This window comes from Pinus tabuliformis, chromosome 1_2 (genome assembly GCF_031772625.1).
Source record: "Pinus tabuliformis cultivar Carrire ecotype Pingquan chromosome 1_2, CPIR1, whole genome shotgun sequence".
NCBI classification, from domain to species: Eukaryota; Viridiplantae; Streptophyta; class Pinopsida; order Pinales; family Pinaceae; genus Pinus; species Pinus tabuliformis.
Genome location: NC_142298.1, coordinates 514,549,632 through 514,569,732, shown reverse-complemented (window position 1 = coordinate 514,569,732; position 20,101 = coordinate 514,549,632). Strand labels below are relative to the sequence as shown.

The window sequence follows — 20,101 nt, the reverse complement described above, 5'->3', positions numbered from 1 at the left end:
TACACCTGGACTAATAATAGAACAGGGGAACACCACATCTCTACAAGGCTAGACAGATTTCTCACCAGTAGTTCTATTATGCTGAATAAAAGAATAGTTTTCTCTAAGATTCTTCCGAAATTAACCTCAGATCATAAACCAATCTTATTATGTCTAAAGGAAGAAGAAGATCTCGGCCCTCTTCCATTTTGTTTCAGTCCTCTTTGGGCAGAAAGGGAAGGGTTCCACGAAACGGTTCAAACTGCATGGAGAATAGAAGTTTCAGGTTCCCCAAGTTACGTTTGGGAACAAAAAATGAAAAACATAAAGAAGGCATTAAAAGAATGGATAAAGAAAGTCACAGTCACTCCCACCAGCCAGAGAAAAGATGCAGTCAACCAGTTGGAAGATCTCCAAGTGGAAATGGAAGAGAAAGATATCTCATCTATGGATCTAGATAATGAAAAAACTGCACAAAGGAAAACATACAACTCTTTTAGAATCGAGGAAGAATATTGGCGCATCAAGTCACGCAGCTTGTGGCTCAAAGCTGGGGACAAAAACACTAAGTATTTTCACAGACAATACAGGGCTCGTCTGTCGAGAAATCACATTGCAGAAATCATCACAACTAGGGGTCAGGTATGCAGAGGATTTGATCAAATCAAGGAAGCCGCTGTGAACCACTTCCAAAACCTACTCAGTGCAGATAAGGATGGGAGTGAGGAGGATATTGAAGAATTCCTCACAAATATTCCACAGCTAGTCAGCGCAGATGACAATAACATTCTTTTGAGCCCTGTCACAGAGGAGGAGATTGCAAACATTGTCTGGTCCATGGAGCCAGACAAAGCACCTGGGCCTGATGGTTTTTCAATCAACTTCTACAGAAAATGCTGGGATCTAATTAAAACTGACCTCATCAGAATGGTTCACGGTTTCATGAGGAAGGCAAAGATTGGAGGAGGCATAAATTATACCTTCCTTGCCCTAATTCCAAAGGAAGCAAGCCCAAGCTCTTTTGACAGATACAGGCCAATCTCCCTGTGTAACTCGTCCTATAAGATTGTGGCCAAATTATTGGCAAATAGAATCAAACCCCTTTTGCAAAAATTAATATCCCCTGCCCAAGGGGGATTTGTGAAAGGAAGACACATTCTGGACAATGTCATTCAAGTCCAGGAAGCTTTACACTCCAGCCACTCACGCAAAGAACAAGGTATGCTCATAAAACTTGATATGTGTAATGCATTTGACAGAGTGAATCGTTCCTATTTGTACAGGGTACTTTCATCATTTGGCTTCAGTCAGGACTTCATTAATCTTATCAAGGCATGCCTGGAGAAGATTTGGATTGTGCCCATGATAAATGGTAGACCTGCTAACTTCTTTTTAGCCACCAGGGGCTTGAGACAGGGCTGCCCCCTCTCACCATTTCTCTACATTCTGATGGCAGATTCCTTGAGCAGAAAACTGACCCTGGAAAAACAAAAGGGGTGTCTACCAGGGATCAGAATTGTGAAAGGCATAGACCCGGTGAATCATGCTCTTTTCGCTGACAATTCACTATTGCTTGGAGGGGCCTCTCCAAGAATAGCTAAATCCTTCAAAATCATACTACAGAAATATTGCAGCATCTCGGGAGCACTGGTAAGTGAGAGGAAAAGTGCTATGTATGGATGGAACACAAAGCAACACAAGATTGAGACAATTGCAAACGAGTTGGGGTACACAAGACATGCAGATTGGGAAAAAATAAAATATTTGGGCCTTCCAATAACACTGGGATCCAACAGAAATCAACTGTGGGAGGAAGTTATCTCGAAATTCAAAAGGAAGATCACTACGTGGGGAGGCTTTTGGCTAACCACAGGGGGCAAATTGACGCTCATCAAATCAGTCCTCTCTGCTCTGCCCACATTCCAAGCGTCTCTCATGCTGGCTCCAAAACTAATCTCAGATCAAATTTCCAGACTCATGCGTAATTTCTTATGGAACGGTGGGAGAGGAAACGCAAATAGATTTCATTTAGTAAGCTGGGATATGGTGAAACGTCCGCTGGTAGAAGGCGGACTTCAAATCCGCGACCCAGTCCACGCAAATTTAGCTTTGGGATGTAAGCTGTTATGGCAGCTCCACGCAGAGCCGTCTCATCCAGTGAGTCAGATCTTCAAACTGAAATACCTGAATAATCAGTCATTAAAAACATACAATATGGAGAAATCCCCAAAAGGAACGCAGGTCTGGAAGCTGTGTAACAGAAGCATCGATTTTTTCAGATCCCACTTGTATCGAATCCCCGGTAATGGTAAAAATACAAAGCTTTGGAGAGACAGTGTTATGGGACATCGCCCTCTAGCAGAAAACCATGAGATTGCAGAAGTAAGAATTTGGCTACAGTCTAAAGGTATAAGGAAAATAGAGGATATCTCCAGTTGGGACAGAAAAGGGAACTGGTGATGTTGGACTTTCCCCAGAATCCCAGAACATTTAAACGCTCAGTTAGACGCTCTTCAAGACGCAATCTCTGATTTTTCCCCAGTTCACAAAGAAGACGAGGATGTTTGGGGCTGGGGTAAGACCGGGGAATACACAGCTAGCCAAGGATATTATCAGTTGCAGAGCAAAAAGGATTCACTTCACCCGAAATCCGTGTGGAAGCAGATTTGGGACAGCTTCAGCATTCCCAAAATCAACTTCTTTTTCTGGACATTGTTCCACAACAAAATTTTGACAGGAGACAATTTGTGTAAAAGGAATATAGCTGGACCACATAGATGCGTCCTCTGCAAAAGAGACTCAGAAACAACAAATCATTTGTTTTTAGGCTGCGAATTTGCAAAGGCGGTCTGGTCATTCTTTCTCACCGGGCTGAATGTGCCTCCTCCAACTCAAAACACGATTGACACCATGTTCTCCTCCTGGAATGACAGATATCCCTTCAGCATAGTCAGCAACTCACTTTGGCAAAAGGTGTGGATAGCTGTACCAAAGTATGTTTGCTGGAAACTTTGGTTAGCTCGGAATGAAACAATATTTAACAACACAGAATTGCCCGCAGCAAAAGTGGCGGAATAGGCAAAGAACCTCCTCTTAGAAACATTGAACCACTCCTCTGTCAAAGACGACAACTCCTTGCGAACCGAAGAGAGGGTGTGGTTGGATGCTTATACAGGAAAGGCCAACCTACCAGCACCCAACCGCACAATGCACAAAGGAAAATGGCAGATTCGAGAATCAGAGGACAGCTTTCAGCAATGGTGGAAATCACAGGCCAAGTGCACCATTTTTTTCGATGGAGCCTCAAAAGGCAATCCAGGGAGGTCTGGAGCAGGAGGGGTGATCTTCTTTCAAGACGGGAAAAAAGACGACTTCAGTTGGGGCCTTGGAATGAAAACCAACAATCAAGCTGAAATTCTCAGCCTTTTGAAAGCCTGCCAAATGGCCAGAAAAGGAAATCCAGAAGAAATTCTAATCTTTGGTGACTCCGAACTGCTGATCAAAACGATGGTAGACAAGAAAAGACTCAAGGACCCGGTGCTAAACAAACAACTTTCAAGAGTGACCAGAATTCTGAAAGAATTTCAATCGGTCCAATTCTTTCACATCCTCAGAGGATTAAACAAGGAAGCAGACAGATTGGCAAATATTGGATGCACTTTACAGGAATGAATGATTAGCATAAATGCAGAAACAACGACCATGGATATCATCCCTTAAGCAGAAAGAGAGCCAATGTAAATTCTGAATATTGTAATGGTTGATTAGGCTCTGCCCAACCTGTTATCTATCAATAAAACATAACCGTTTCAGTTAAAAAAAAATAATTAGATTTAAATTGAATATATTTTAAATAAAATAATATTTTAATTATATTTAATTTTGAAAAAAAAATATAATGTGAAATGCTTTTTTATCTTAACTTACTCCACTTTTTAATATATAATAAAAGATATGGTCAAATGTACTACAAAATTACAATGAGTGTAAGTAAAGTTATAATTTCCTTAGTAAAAGGTAACTTTTTTTTTTATAAAGATAATCATATGATGTGGCAATTTAATATGAAATGTTTTTTATTTCAAAATATATATATATTTTTAAGTAATGAATTAAATAAAATCTTCACTTTTCCCAATATAATAATTATGGCCCTTATATTAATTAAATGAAGATATTTTATTTTTAATATATTAATTAATATATAAAAATGAAGAAAGATATTGAGGCGGAAAAAGTGTTTCGATAATTAGAAGTGGTTGAAATCTAGATAGCAAAATTATAATTTTTTTTGTAATATAGTTTTTGAATTATGTTTTTGATAGTGGAAATAGATTGAGCACCATCAAAAAATTTATGAAAAATCCAAAATCTTGAAATTTGACAACTATAACTTGGATTTACAAAACTCGTAACAAATTTTATAAAAACCTTACCAAATTTTCCATAATTGTCAAGACAAAAAAAATAATCATTTAAACTACTATATCAAATAGAAAGTAAAATTAGCCAATCTATCCCTTGAAAACAAAATTAATTAATTAATATATAATTTTTATTTTTATTAATTATTTTATAAAACTATAATATCTAAAATATAGTTTTATGTCACATTTTTCAATGAAATAATCACATCTTTCAATGCGTTACCTTTTTATTTTGATATTAATGTACATGCGAAGGAAGTTTTAAAAATAAAATGTCGATCAAAATTAAAAATCAAATTTTATTTAATATAGAAAGATTTTGATAATAAAATTTTATTATTTTAAATTAATTATGAAAAATTTAAAATTTAATTTTTTTTAATATTAATATTTGCACTCATTTTCTTTGTTACTTAGTATTCATAGTTTATTTAAGCTTTCTATGAAAAATCGGCGTTAAGCGTGAGCGCTTGATTTTTATGATTTGTTAAAATAGGGAAATTATTTCTGAATCATGACGTGGAAGATTGACATTAATTAATAATGTTAAAGCCCACACGCGAGCTTTCATTTCCAATATTATTTTATTCCCATTACTCCTCGTAAACATTGATACTCTCAATCATTTATTCCCTTGTCACCACCCTCTAGGTTAGTGTCATGTTCAAGGGGCATCACTCCTCGTCCACATTGATATTCTCAAATCATTTATTCCCTTGTTACCACCCTCTAGCTTAGTGTCATGTTGAAGGGGTATTTATGGTACAAATGCCTGCTCTGTGTTCATTGTTACGGTTTTCTCACTCAGCTGCTCTTTTTCTGTCTCTGAATTCTCATGAAATGGTCACACTGTAGTCTGCCTGCGGTTCCAATCCTTGGACGGGTTCTTTTTAGTACATTTCCGAGCTAGTTTTTGGAATGTAGAGGCAGCTTTTTGGTTTTGATGAGTGTTGCTGCATGGGCTTTCATACTTCAATTGATGGAGCTTGAAACCCAAAAAGCTTGCGTGTAAGGAAACTGATGTTTTCTCAGAGTGGTTTTGAGGTTACTGAGCGGAGCGTTGTAGACATTGCGGAGTGCTAGAACTTGGTTTGAGCTGTACATGCATGCTTGCTCTGAGAAGTTAGTGATACATCTACCCCAGCCAATACATTCTCCAAATGAAAGTAATTCAAGCTCGCTGCATGGGGTAATTGTTGCTAATTTTGTCTGAAGGCAAGCCTTACAGTAGAATACCATATATTCCCTCTGCCGTTTGCTGTACATTGCGTCCAGGATGGCAGAATCTTCTACCAAGAAGAAAAGAAGCAACAATGAGGGCTACCTTGGAGCTGTGCCTAGGAAGAAGCTCAAGTCAGAGCCCGAAGTGAACAAATATATGTTCAGGGTTTTACTGCCAAATGGTCTTAACCTGACACTAGAGTTGGAGAACGCTGACGAGACTATGTCGGTGGCCGAGTTTGTTAGGACCGTACGACGCCAGGCTGAGAAAGAACTAGTCGAAAAGGGGTCAAGAAAAATACACTGGGGACCCCAGGTATATGTAGAGGATGCTATGGGGGAGCGAATTGAAGATGGCAAGATCATCGGCCAGGCTTCTCGCAACAAGACTATGATTGTAGCCCTGCAGGTTCGGCTCTGAACTTCCTTTAAGCTATTTTTTAGTGTTTTTTTTTTATAACTAAACCAAAATGTATTTATTTGTGTGCTTTGAAAAGAGTTCTGTGTTTTGTCCAAACTGCATTCTGGTATAACAAAGACTTCTTTGAAGTATTTAGCAGCATTATCTTTGTATGGTAAGCATACATGACTCTTTCCTCTGTTTTTTGTTTTATAATGTTTGACAGGATGGTGGTATAAACAGTGTACACACATATCAGGTAAATCCCTGTATTTAGCATTTTTCTGTTTTAATTTATAAAATTTGTATGTAGTTTTCGTTAGAGCACAATGCCTAAATAAAGCTCGTCGAAAACAATACAAATTTCCACGCCAATCAGGTAACAGTATTTGTAAGTATAACATTCCAATGCGAGTTGATAACCTTGTGGAAGATCACTACTGGAATGATTGATTGTTGATTTTCTTCACAGGACATGTGGAATGTGACTCCAGAACCACATCTCTTAGTGGAATTGCCCCAGGAGTACACTTTCCAGACAGCATTAGCTGATTTGATTGTACGTGGAGTACTCATTGTATAAAAGTATTTTGAGTTTTTCCATGCCTGAGAAATGACTAATGACTTCTTGTGTATCGATCTAGGGTCTATTTAATTTATAAGTTTAATTGTTAACGAACACAGTGTATTTCCTTTGAATAGGACAACTCTTTACAAGCCGTATGGGCTAATGGAACTGGCGAAAGGCGATTGATAAGGTAGAAGGTTCTGGCAATTTTTTGTAGTCTATAGACTGTTTATTTCAAATATCTAGTTATTTATATATAATAGTATAATTCAACAGTGTGCTATCAAGTGGTATGAGCTCAATTAAATTTGGCCATGGGGCCATGTTTTCTGCATTGCCTATATTCTCATTATGTATTATTTTTTTATTTGTCTTGCATTTTATCTTGTATGTACTCTGTTAATATAACTATATAATTTTATGCTCTATTTGTAGGTATTATTTTTCTGATCTGTCTTGCATTTTGTCCTTTATGTACTCTGTTGTATAATATAATTATGTCATTTTATGTTCTATTTGTTGTTCATTTTAGCCTCCTCATCTTGTTTCCTATGCAATGTTTATACGAAAACATAAAAAGCATTAAATTAATTGTCTAAGCTTTGTTCTTGCTGTACCTCTTGCTGCTTTTGGCTGTTCTCTGCTCTCTCTGAGCATTGCCAGCTTCTGTTCGTTAACCATTTGTCCCCTATTTGAATTCTTTTTATTTTTCAGCTTTTGGTTCTATTTCTTCATTGCTTATATAAATGCTTATTCAAGTTCATGTTGCATTTTGATTTTCTACCAAAAGCTTGCAATTTTTTTGTTTCCGTTGATTTTCTATCAAAAGCTTGCATAGGAAACCTTATCGGGTTCATAATGGAGGCACTCTCCTATCCGCTAAAGCTTCTTCCAGTCTTCTCATAGGGAAGAGGAGCCCCAATCTTCAAAACCTAGTAAGAGCATTCATCTTCTATCTTCCACCTTTGAAGCTACCATATGTGGTGAAATTATGAAAGTGCAACCGCTTAATGTGGCATGGGAAATCTTTTAGGGGTTGGAGGTACATTTCTAGCCATTAAAGTTCTTCCAATTCTCATGAGGGGAAGAAGACCCTCAAGCTTCAAAATCAAGTAACAACTATTATTCTCTATCCTTGACCTCTAAAGGTATTATTTCTGGTGAAATTACAATATTTATCATGATAAACCTCTCGATTTGGCATGGGAATCCTTGTTGGGGTTGAATCAAAGGTACTTTGCTAGCCAATAAGCTTCTTCTAATCTTCACTAGGGAAATAGGAGCCTGAAGCTTCAAAAGCCTAGTAACAACATTTATTCTTTATCCATCACTTTTAAAGTTACCCTCCATGGTGACATTACCGACCACAACTACAATGTATCATGATGTTTTAGGGTATTTGATTCAGTGAATAGTTGGTGGCTTTTTGCTATTATTCCAACAACACAAGGTAAAGATTGAACTTGAAATTTGCACTTTCGAATCTAAAGAAGGTTGTCATTTGGTGGCAATTTTGCATCCATCCCCCTAAATTTATTGGTCAACATTTAGAGGAAATAACTTTTTAAATTTATACTCTCTATGGGATTTTTACTTATAAATACTACATGTTTTTTGGGTATTTGTGAACACTTGTCCCTCATTGAAATCATGAACATTACATAGTTTTAATCTTTATATTCCAATCATTTATGGAGATGGGCTTTGATCCACTTGAAAGCACACTAATTATATGGTAGACTTGTAAGCCTAAAATTAAATAAAGACATGTAATAATTTTTTTAATTATATTGAGCTCTTTTTTAAGGAATTGATATCAAATATATTTCTTGTTGCATTAATAGTTGTGTTGGTGAAGCTTATTTGGTTTGGATCATAATTCTTTTATGTTTCTTGTTATAGTGTTAATCTCCAAGATGGTGAGGTATCAATTTTTGATAGTGGCCAAGGAATGGATAGTAGCAAAGACAATTCGATTGCAAAATGGTATGTATTTTCCTCATTTTTGTGATTTTAATATATTGATTTCAAGGGATGAAAATAATTCTTTCTTTATGTTTATTATTTAGGATTTATACTTACTCGTAACTTCCAAGTTTTTAACAATGTCAGAAGAACTTGTCCACATATTCTTATTGTTTTATGCATCTCCTTTATAGCTTTTTGTGAGATGCAAAGGTTGGGCATTCATTCATTGTTTTCTCATTGAAGTGCTTTAGAAATATCACACTATTGCTTCTATCCATGGCTCTAAAGTTTGATAAAATTTTAATAAGCGTTGAATTTTTAAATTGTAGTTTTTGTTGTTTAGTTATTTTTGAAAATATGATTGCAAATGTGAGGGTCAAGTCCATTAGGTTCGATGGAAACTAATGCTTTAAAAGTTGCTTGGAGTCCATTTTCAAGTCATTTTATAGGTCATAATATTTGATTGAAGGTTGGCTCCTTAGCATGAATTTTCGCCAAATCCTACCATCCATAGACTTCCTTTAATATCATGTATTATGTTCGAGATGAGGTAATTGAGCTGAAAGGGATGATGCAACCCTTTGCTAACGGGTGATTATGCCTCGCAAGTCATTGCTCCTAAACTCGACAATCGAATATAGGATTGTAGAGCAGACTCAATAAGGGGGGTAGAGCACCTAACAAGTACTCCAATGTTTTGTTAATGGATATTTTAATGTGGACGCACTATTAATTTGTACACTAATTAATTTGTATGCAGTAGCTATAAATTATTGGTGTACATATTAGCTAAATTTTTATGCAGTAGCTATAAATTATTGGTGTGCATATTAGCTAAATTTGTATGCAATATTATTGGTGTATAGATAGACTTTGTTTTTTGTTACTATCATGCTCCATTTGCTTGTTGCTTGCATTAATATGATTGTTTGGCTTTTGCTGCAGGCCTCCTTTTGTTAATATACTATATAATTGTTGTTGTTATCATTTTAGAAAAAATAGAAACAATTATATTTTGTAGTGAAAGTGATCGTGGTTGAACTCGACAACATAGTAATGCAAAATTTAACGAGGTTGACCACCACTTGCAAGTATTTCACCTTCCAAAATGTAGGGAGGGATATTTTTAGTGGTTTCTCTTGGGTGTAAATTGTTTTCTAACTTCTTGCATACAAGGTTAAAGTATTACAAACCAAATACCTAATTGAATATAAAAGGGAACATTGTATTCAACTAGGTTGGAGCATAATCCCTCCCTTAAATAGAGAGTCTAAAGAGCTCTGGTATCCTAGAAAAACTTTTGTTTTTGTTTCCTTTTCTTGTCTTGTTTTGTTTACCTTCCCCTTGTGAGGTGAGGGGAAGAATGAGAGACTTTCTTCAAAGCTTTAGTACATGATGGGGATATACAAGACTCAAGCAAATGAACCTTATGCATTGAAGGATTTTCTTGAGCTTGGGCTTCTTTCTTGTTTGGGGGGATATTTTGATTTGGAACACTTGTTACCTTATTAGGAGCCTTTCAAAAATGATTTTTTTAATTGAGTCCTCTTATGCTTTTGGTTTGGCATTCTCATTATTGACCCCTTTTCTTGTTATACCCTCATTCATGGGGGTCTATATTGTTGTTTTTCCACGATACTAGAATCTAGGTTAGGGTCTTAAAATCCCTGACACTACCAACCCAAATACATCAACAAACTACTTTGCACAATGGAATATAAACAACAATAAATCAACACGTGCACAAAATATACAACTTTGTGCAATTTTCAATAACCCAACTTCGTTATATTATCAAATTGTAATATAACGGTCTAGGGATTTTGTACCAGGGATAATGAACCTTATACATCTACTGATACAAGAATACAATGTAGGGCTTGTTGCCAACAACTTTGACAATCAAACTGCCCTGAACAAGATACTCTGACTGTCTAGCTGATGTAGTCGACTTCAGAGCTTCTTTGATTGTACCTTGAACACATTTATTGGTCCTTCTGCTCCCAGTGTGTAGCTATGCCTCTATCAATGGTTTGTCTTCTTTAGATCACTAAACACGACATGCAAATCTTCCCTCTAGCTGATCATTCATCCATCAATGCATCAACAAATGGGGTCTTCTATTGAGTTGTTCACAACTCCGTTTGTGAGCAACTCTCAATAGCTCACTATTGCTCCTCAACTCCTTTGGGACTTATTCTCTCTAATGCCTTCCCGCACTACTCTAATGAAGACAACTTTGGGCAAGGGCTGCCACCTATCACTGCAAGATGTCCTTCTCCAATAATGAACTTGGGTTGACTCACTTAGATCACCTTTGTCCTTCAAGGTGTCAACCCTAGTGCCTCCAACCTTCACCCCTCTTACAATTGTCAATGTCCTTCTTGTTAACTGATCTAGGGCTACTTTGAGCACCTACTTGTTGCCCTCCAACAACCTTAAGATGCCCAATCACAAACTGGCCAAATTGGACTCTATCCTCTAGCAAAACATCATCAACAAAAGGAGACACACATACCTTATTACTGCTCCCTTTGTCCTTGACAATTGTGCACTTTTTTGAGCTTATGACAGACTTGGTTAAGGCACACGTCTGCCCTAACCTACTGTTGCGAACCCCTGCGTTTATCCTCCAAAACAGACCCAAATACTTCAATGCTCCTCCCTATGTATGCGACCTAGGTTGGGCTGCCTTCTGGGTCTCTCGACCCCCACCAAATAGAGATCCGAACCCTACAATATCCACAGAGGATCTGCAACCTGCAATAGAAGATATACACACCTCAAAACAATCCTCAAATTTGCACCTAACCTGCCTAGATATCCTCCCTACAACCTCGACCTCTTGCCTAGGGAACTTGGTCCTCCAAATAGTCTAGAAGAGACGCCAAACTTGCTACTCTTCACCTTCGTTGGAGTCTGCTTCCTTTTGTGGCTATTTCAGGGATAGATCTAGATGTGTTTTGCACTTTGGATGGTGCTCAAATGAGGTCTACAAGCCTTCTATTTATATGTTCTTGTGGGTGCATCTAACAACCCTTGAAGGGGCACCTCTAATCAGAAGGCCATCTTGTAATTCATGTAGCAAACCCATTCTTAACACATAAAAATTCATATCTCGCTTTCTACATGTCCTTTATTGGTGTTCTTTGTAGCCCCTATCTCCTTTTAGGGTCCTGTACAATCTCCAAAGGTTACATGTCCAAAACACCTTGTGGTTCCACACCCACAAACTTGGGTGCAAAGTCCACACCTTGGGTTTCTAAGCTCACAAAACACTTTTTTGGTGCCCATTCCTCCAAGATCCTAAACCCTAGGGCTTGGAGTACCTTCCAAGCTACAAATCTCAACATATAAGATTTTTCCACGGGGAAACACTTAAGCTTGTTCTTTATTGGTTGTGCCTTTTGGTAAATGATGCTGGCAGAGGCTGTTCATTCCACTGTCATCTCAGTGGTACCATTCCCTAACAATTCTTTGCATGGCTACAGATTGAGAAGAAACAACATCAATAGCAACATACGTACCCACCACTTTAGCAACAATAACATAAATAGTTTCAGCAATGCTAACCAATTTAGTAGATCCAATACTGGTAAATCAAAGAGATGAAACAAATAAGTCAGCAACAACTTTTGTTCGCATTAGGCAAGGTATATGAGAAAGAGAATCACATATAATGATGTTGGATTGATTCTTACACCCACTAGCTAGGAGACCGGTTGATTTAGGTATTGAAGGGGAGGGGGCGGGAAAATCACTTTTGGTAGTAACTAAGTAAGTATACCCATGGTATGCGCATTGGGTTCTTGTTTTTTGGTTGGATATGATATTTTCAATGCTTTCTCATATATCTACACTTTCTTTTAACTTCTTGCATACAAGGGTAAACCTCTACAAATTGAATACCTAATTGAATATAAAATAGAACGTTATATTTGAATAGGTTGGGCAATAATCACTCAATTAGAGAGTCCAAAGAGCTTTGATATTTGAAAGAAATATTTGTTTTTGTCTCTTTTTCTTGCCTTGATTTGTTTCCATTCCCCTTGTGAGGGGAGGGGAAGAATGAGATACTTTCTTCAAAGCTTTAGTACATAATGGGGATTTATAAGACTCATGCAACTGAACCTTATTCATTGAAGGATTTTCATGATCTTGAGTTGCTTTCTCGTTTTTTTTTTTTTTGGGGGGGGGGGGGTGGATATTTTAACCTCATTTGGATCCTTTCAAAAATATTTTTTTAGTTGATTCCTCTTATGCTTTTGGTTGGCATTCTTATCATCGATCCCTTCTCTCGTTATACCCTTGTTCATGGGGGTCTCAAAGATTTTCCTTTGGGGAAACACTTTATCCCGCTTGGGGATAACTAAAGCCTCCCCTTGATTCTTGATAGTTACATCTTCATTTACAACCCCTAAGATTTCAATCCGGTTGGAACTAGAGGGAATAGAAATTTTACGAGGATGATAGTGAAGGGGCCTAACTTTCTTCTTCTTTTTATCAACAACTTAGAAAGCATATTGATCACATTTCGAGGGTACTTTTAAGGGAGGAGGAGTTGGTGAAATAGGAATCTTAGGACAAGCTTTTGCAAACTGGCCATACTAATGAGAAATATTGCATTTAAAAGAATGGTGTTCATAAAGGTTTGATGATGAGACCAATCACCTACTTGATGTTGAATGGCTTATGGTAACCGTTTCTCCAAATCTACCTCTATGCTAGTGAGAACAAAAGAGAATAGGCCATTTTTGCGGTTTTGCTACTTCAATAAATTTCCCAAAGCTGCCCCCAATTTTTTGCAACATGGGCTTCTCTCAAAAAATCAATGAAGGTGTAATATACCAAATTACAAATATGCAGAGAATCTCAACCTTATTTGATTTAATATGGAAATATGCCGCTACAAGAAAAAAATTATGGCCGAGGTGATGGCCCCAAAGAGATCTACAATAATGCCGCATCGACCTCTGTAACAAATGATACGATGAATGCACTTGTGAATTTTGGATGAATTCACCTAGTGAAGAGAAATGGGTTCTCGCCCACTCCCACTAAATCACCCGAGGGTTTTTGTCTTGGGACTATAAAAGCAGAGAACTAGGTTCTCCAAACCACACCAAAAATAAATACTCAAATCCAAGATATCTCAAATGATCTTCTCCTCCTCCTTTTAAAAGCGCAATAAATAGATCTCCAGTGTTCTGGAAGTATTTTATTTTATTATTGTTCTAGAAGCTCCCCCTTGACTTCATCTAAGTGACTCTTTAATTTTATCTTATTTACTTAAGTCACTTTTGGCCTTTTCCCTTCAATTAATTATTGTCCCCATCTTTTATTTAATTAAGTGACTAATTAAAGTCACTTTTAATTTGGTAAAATGGTAAATCGCCCACCATATGTTCTCTGGCCGTTGAAAGTCACTTCTCATCATCCCATCTTGTAGGTCTTCTCGTTTCGGTTCCAATGAGCTATTACACTAAGGTGTTCCATCAAATTTTCCTCTCAGAATGCCACCTTAAGCATAATTAATTTAGGCTCAATAATAACCCCATTTTACGAGAATTATCAGAATGCAACGGAATCAAAAGCAAGCTGTACGTAACTAACCCTAATGATGGAATATGCTAGTTAAACACCACCAAACTCTAGAAAAGTTCTCAAAAACCCTCCGGGACTTTTGATGATGTACTTCTGCCCTTGTGACTTAGCCATCATATACTCTAGGAATCCATCCTAGTTCTACTACAGAGAAATTTGAAAATGGGAACATTACAATTACTCTCGCCCCAAGATTGCTTGTCCTCAAGCAATTCGTATCTGACCACTACAGAGGCAACTATATACCGATACTGGGATCCCATACAAACCATTATGTCACATGCCTTTGCGTCATCCAATCATGCATGGATCCCTTAATATCTGGATCCCAAAAAAATCTCCGACTCACCTTGCTACCAATAGATCCACTTGGATCCCAACGCCACCACGGCCAATCATCATTGCCCATACCCCATGGCTCTAACGGTGCTCTGTTTCTAGCTAGAGATGTTGCTCCATCAATAGGATACTAACTCAATCTCCCTCTAATCCATCCTGTGGGAAGGATCAAATTTTTAAATGCCTATACATGGAACAAGTCTATCATGTCGATGTCGCTCCATGTTTCACTAACGCTGCTCTACTTAGACAACTAATAGGGTTGACTCTGCCCCTTTTTCTCCAATGTATAAAGGTGAGCTGACAAAACTGCAAGCTCTATCTATGCACCCCCGAATAGGGCTACTCTGTAACTCTAGAATCTACTCTATTGGTTCACTAGTTAGGGATGTTAATTGCTCCCGAATGTTAGATATCTTGGCCCCTGATGTGTCACATGCCACTTGAAGCTCTTCGAGTGTACTAACCTCATGTAAGAGAATGCTTCAAAGTGATTTTATATACTTCTTCATTGCTGTAAGGTATGTCCTGATACACTCCATCTCCTTCTGGAGGCTAATATTTGAAAGTATTGCAACCTTGTTGGCTCGCTGTGCATCTGTTCGCTCTTCATCAATGGTTGGCCCCAAAGATGGCTGCTCATCCTCCTACACCATGGGCTCAACATGAGCCTCTAACTGCCTCTCCACAAAGAGTTTATCATGCATATCATCCTCATTTGATTTGTGCTCCTTCATGTGCTCTTCCTGTTTGGATCATCAGTGTTAGTTCATCACCCTGAATGTCTCCTCGTAAAGGCCTTTCCTCCTGATTGTCACTTATGGGGACAATCTATTGCTCATCATAATCATCCATTAGACATGGATGCATATCAGGGCTGCTGTTAACATCTCCACACCCTTGCTCATGCTCCTTCATGTGCTCTTCCTGTTTGGATCATCAGTGTTAGCTCATCACCCTGAATGTCTCCTCGTAAAGGCCTTTCCTCCTGATTGTCACTTATGGGGACAATCTATTGCTCATCATAATCATCCATTAGACATGGATGCATATCAGGGCTGCTGTTAACATCTCCACACCCTTGCTCATGCTCCTCCAAGGTTTCCTCATGAAAATTGATGGACTCAACTGTAAAAGAATCCTCATCAGAAGGGTTAGATGGAATCTACTCCTAATCTACTTCTGTCATCTCCTATGTGTTACTCAAGCATGAGTGGTTAGGTCCCCCCAGTGTTTCTTGCAGATGAAGTAAAGGCCTTTCCTCCTTAACTCATTCTTGCTGCATGGTCGGATTCTTGCTTCCTTGTCGTAACCATAAATCCCCAATAGGTCCTCCTTAGTCAACTGTATTCTAAACAATGTTATGTTTTGCTCAACCAACCTTTCTACTAGTTCATGAGCAACAGGTGAGACCATCTGTTCCTTCTTCCAAATGGCCAACAACATAGACTAAATCTGTTTGCTTATGGCATCACAGTATCCCATAACTAAAGACAAAATGGATTGCATGTTTGTTTTGACTGTGTTAGGATGATGTTCTTTAATGTTGAAGAAGCTTTGGAACATTTGGAGAATCAAACCATTACACTCTAGATCAAGCATGATGTCATATGTTTCAACCCTAAGCTATGTTTTCTAAAATCTTGAGCTTTTTCCTAAAGGTAGGAGTCAGGGCCCACGATGTTATCCAAGCTTGGAAGGTCTCTACTCTTAGCCATAAGACTTCCCTCATGATATCATCATTAAAAGGGGGTATAGGTGAGGTTAGCCTTATGATCTTATTGAGATAGGAGGCAATTGGAAGTTTGACCCCATAAAAAGGGTGCTCCAAGAACTTTTGATGTATTAGGGAAAGCATAGGTTGTTTTAGAACCCAAATTAAATTCTTCCAATTTGATTGGTTCACTTTGGAAATAAGTGAGTTTAGCTCCTCTAATTTAAAAAGGGTTTTCAATGTAACTTTCATGAACTTCAGATTTGTTCCAAGTGCAAAGATTGTGTGCCTCATATCTTGCCTTTCTTGTAGATCCCTTGGCTCTTCTTGTTGAAGAATGACATGGACCCCTCTTGAGAAAGTTCTGTTGTTCTGCCTAGTTTTTGGTCTATATTGCAGTTTGCTAAGGTACTACTGTGTTGGTTTAGGAGGCATTTTAAATACTCCATTATTATGTATTGCTGCCCACTTAATGTGTAACAATACAAGGCCATGACAATGTGCTTAAAAGCTACAATATCAACAGTACACTTGTCTAATGAGGCTATGAAAATAACAATAATGACCATCATCCATAATGAACAAAGAGCCTTGCTTATCTTATGGTTAGGTGTTTCCGCCTTTCCTTAATGTATTGGGTTATACTGCATCCCCTATGATTATTTGGGGAGAGAGAGAGAGAGAGAGAGATTATAACTCTTCGAAGGCTCATGATAGATTTGTATAATATAGAACAAAGAGCTTTGCTTATCTTATGGTTAGGTGTTTCCTCCTTTCTTTAATGTATTGGGTTATATTGCAACCCCTATGATTATTTGGAGCCATTGTTTGTGCAATTATCTTGTAATGAGTTTTGGGTAGCTTGGAATGTTTCATAACTATTTTGACTCTTGCTTTTGTAGATTTAGAAATTTACTTCCATTAAAGCATCATGTGCCATATCCATCATCTTTTTCTTAACCTCGTCTTTCTTTCCTTCTACTTTTTATTGCACATTTTCTCGTGTTATGTCTTTTTTTTTTAAATAGATATTACATATAGCTTTATATTCAAGGTGGATTTTTGTAATAAAATGTATTGAAAATTTGACAACATTAACACGTTGAATTATTAAATGAAGATGTGATAAAAGAAGGTTCAACCTCTTTGATATCCTCACTTTTGTGGTTTTAGAAATTTACTTCCTTCAAAGCGTTGTGTGTGTCGTATCCATCATCTTTTTCTTATCCTCATCTTTCTTCCCTTTTAGTTTTTAATACACATTTCTTGTGTTCCATGTGTTTTCTTTGGAACATTTGGAGAATCAAACCATTACACTCTAGATCAAGCATGATGTCATATGTTTCAACCCTAAGCTATGTTTTCTAAAATCTTGAGCTTTTTCCTAAAGGTAGGAGTCAGGGCCCACGATGTTATCCAAGCTTGGAAGGCCTCTACTCTTAGCCATAAGACTTCCCTCATGATATCATCATTAAAAGGGGGTATAGGTGAGGTTAGCCTTATGATCTTATTGAGATAGGAGGCAATTGGAAGTTTGACCCCATAAAAAGGGTGCTCCAAGAACTTGTGATGTATTAGGGAAAGCATAGGTTGTTTTAGAACCCAAATTAAATTCTTCCAATTTGATTGGTTCACTTTGGAAATAAGTGAGTTTAGCTCCTCTAGTTTAAAAAGGGTTTTCAATGTAACTTTCATGAACTTCAGATTTGTCCCAAGTGCAAAGAGTGTGTGCCTCATATCTTGCCTTTCTTGTAGATCCATTGGCTCTTCTTGTTGAAGAATGACATGGACCCCTCTTGAGAAAGTTCTGTTGTTCTGCCTAGTTTTTGGTCTATATTGCAGTTTGCTAAGGTACTACTGTGTTGGTTTAGGAGGCATTTTAAAAACTCCATTATTATGTATTGCTGCCCACTTAATGTGTAACAATACAAGACCATGACAATGTGCTTAAAAGCTACAATATCAACAGTACACTTGTCCAATGAGGCTATGAAAATAACAATAATGACCATCATCCATAATGAACAAAGAGCCTTGCTTATCTTATGGCTAGGTTTTTCCGCCTTTCCTTAATGTATTGGGTTATACTGCATCCCCTATGATTATTTGGGGAGAGAGAGAGAGAGAGATTATAACTCTTCGAAGGCTCATGATAGATTTGTATAACAAAACAAAGAGCTTTGCTTATCTTATGGTTAGGTGTTTCCTCCTTTCTTTAATGTATTGGGTTATACTGCAACCCCTATGATTATTTGGAGCCATTGTTTGTGCAATTATCTTGTAATGAGTTTTGGGTAGCTTGGAATGTTTCATAACTATTTTGACTCTTGCTTTTGTAGATTTAGAAATTTACTTCCATTAAAGCATCATGTGCCATATCCATCATCTTTTTCTTAACCTCGTCTTTCTTTCGTTCTACTTTTTATTGCACATTTTCTCGTGTTATGTCTTTTTTTTAAATAGATATTACATATAGCTTTATATTCAAGGTGGATTTTTGTAATAAAATGTATTGAAAATTTGACAGCATTAACACGTTGAATTATTAAATGAAGATGTGATAAAAGAAGGTTCAACCTCTTTGATATCCTCACTTTTGTGGTTTTAGAAATTTACTTCCTTCAAAGCGTTGTGTGTGTCGTATCCATCATCTTTTTCTTATCCTCATCTTTCTTCCCTTTTAGTTTTTAATACACATTTCTTGTGTTCCATGTGTTTTCTTTTCAATAGATATTACATAGAATTGTATATTCAAGGTGACGCTTTGTAGTAAATTGTATTGATTTTTTTTTTTGCTTTAACAAGTTGGATTGTTAAATGAAGATGTGATAAGATAAGGTTCAATCTCTTCAATTTCTTAACACATTGTAAGATGATAACTTTGTTTCAAGGGCAACTAGACGTTTACTTTTGACTACTGATTAAGGACTTTATCTCTCTCTTACGTAAAATAAATGTATTGAAATCCTCACTGTAGTGCACTTGTTTCTTGGAAATGTAATGAAGAATTAGGTATTTTATTGCATAAATAAAAATCAAGCTTTGAAGAATTTTTGGGCTATTGTGAACATTGAATTTTTTAGGTGCAAATTTGATGCTCTTATTATGTGAGCATGCCCTTGGTCTATTATGTGATTCAATAATAGATAGCTTAGCATAGTTATTTTGTTGCATTGATTTTTTAAACTCATCTCACAAAATTAAACAATTTAATTCATTGACATTCTATCATCAATAATATAGTGAACATTGGGAAAAATAATAAATAGGAGACTGAAAATATTTCTAACAATGGTTTAAGCTTTATACAAATAATTTGAAGTATGATTTCAATGCATTGAGAAATGGATAGTGGGGTTTTTCTTTCCATGATTTATTTTAGGATGCTAGTCTTGAGGGGAACAATATGAAATTGCAAAGTGCATTTTTAAGTTTAGTTTATTTATTTGCATGGAAATGTCAACTTAAAATGTCGACGATGCTTAAAAATTGTACTTTGATTATTTTGACAGGGGAACCATGGGCTCTTCTAACCACAGAGCTGTTAGATGTTCTGCAATAGGATTGAAGCCACCGTATTTGAAGGTGAACATGATAATTGTTGCAATTTAGGTTTTGTTAGGTTGCTTGAATGTTATAAATATAGATGGCTTATTATTTTAACATTTGACATGAGTAAACAAAAAATAGTCTTTAACATAAATTAAGAGTTGGCTTTTATTAGCAAATAGGCCTTGGGTATCAAATATATAACTTTAAATGCATTTCTTTCAATTAAAAATATATAATCCTAAGAGGGGAAAATCATAAAAGTTGAGGAGTTTTGGCATTATGTTACTAAGAACTCAACAACCTTAGATCATTCATTTAATCATCATAGC

At 36.9% G+C, this 20,101-nt stretch overlaps 1 protein-coding gene across 1 annotated transcript; it reads left to right on the top strand.

The window, feature by feature from the left end:
* Positions 1-5,199: 5,199 nt before the first annotated feature.
* On the top strand, positions 5,200-19,832 carry LOC149206584 (structural maintenance of chromosomes flexible hinge domain-containing protein GMI1-like). Its single transcript, XM_089397735.1, has 6 exons — positions 5,200-6,036; positions 6,254-6,286; positions 6,500-6,586; positions 6,730-6,785; positions 8,498-8,581; positions 19,733-19,832. The coding sequence occupies exons 1-6, from the start codon at positions 5,683-5,685 to the stop codon at positions 19,830-19,832; spliced, it is 714 nt and encodes a 237-aa protein (XP_089253861.1). The 5' UTR covers positions 5,200-5,682.
* The last annotated feature ends 269 nt before the right edge of the window (positions 19,833-20,101 follow it).

Bases quoted from the DNA above. Each gene is read 5' to 3' on its own strand.
- LOC149206584 (XM_089397735.1), top strand. From the start codon at position 5,683: ATGGCAGAATCTTCTACCAAGAAGAAAAGAAGCAACAATGAGGGCTAC. The intron at 6,037-6,253 runs GTTCGGCTCTGA...AATGTTTGACAG, and splicing joins CTATGATTGTAGCCCTGCAG to GATGGTGGTATAAACAGTGT. The intron at 6,587-6,729 runs GTACGTGGAGTA...TCCTTTGAATAG, and splicing joins CAGCATTAGCTGATTTGATT to GACAACTCTTTACAAGCCGT.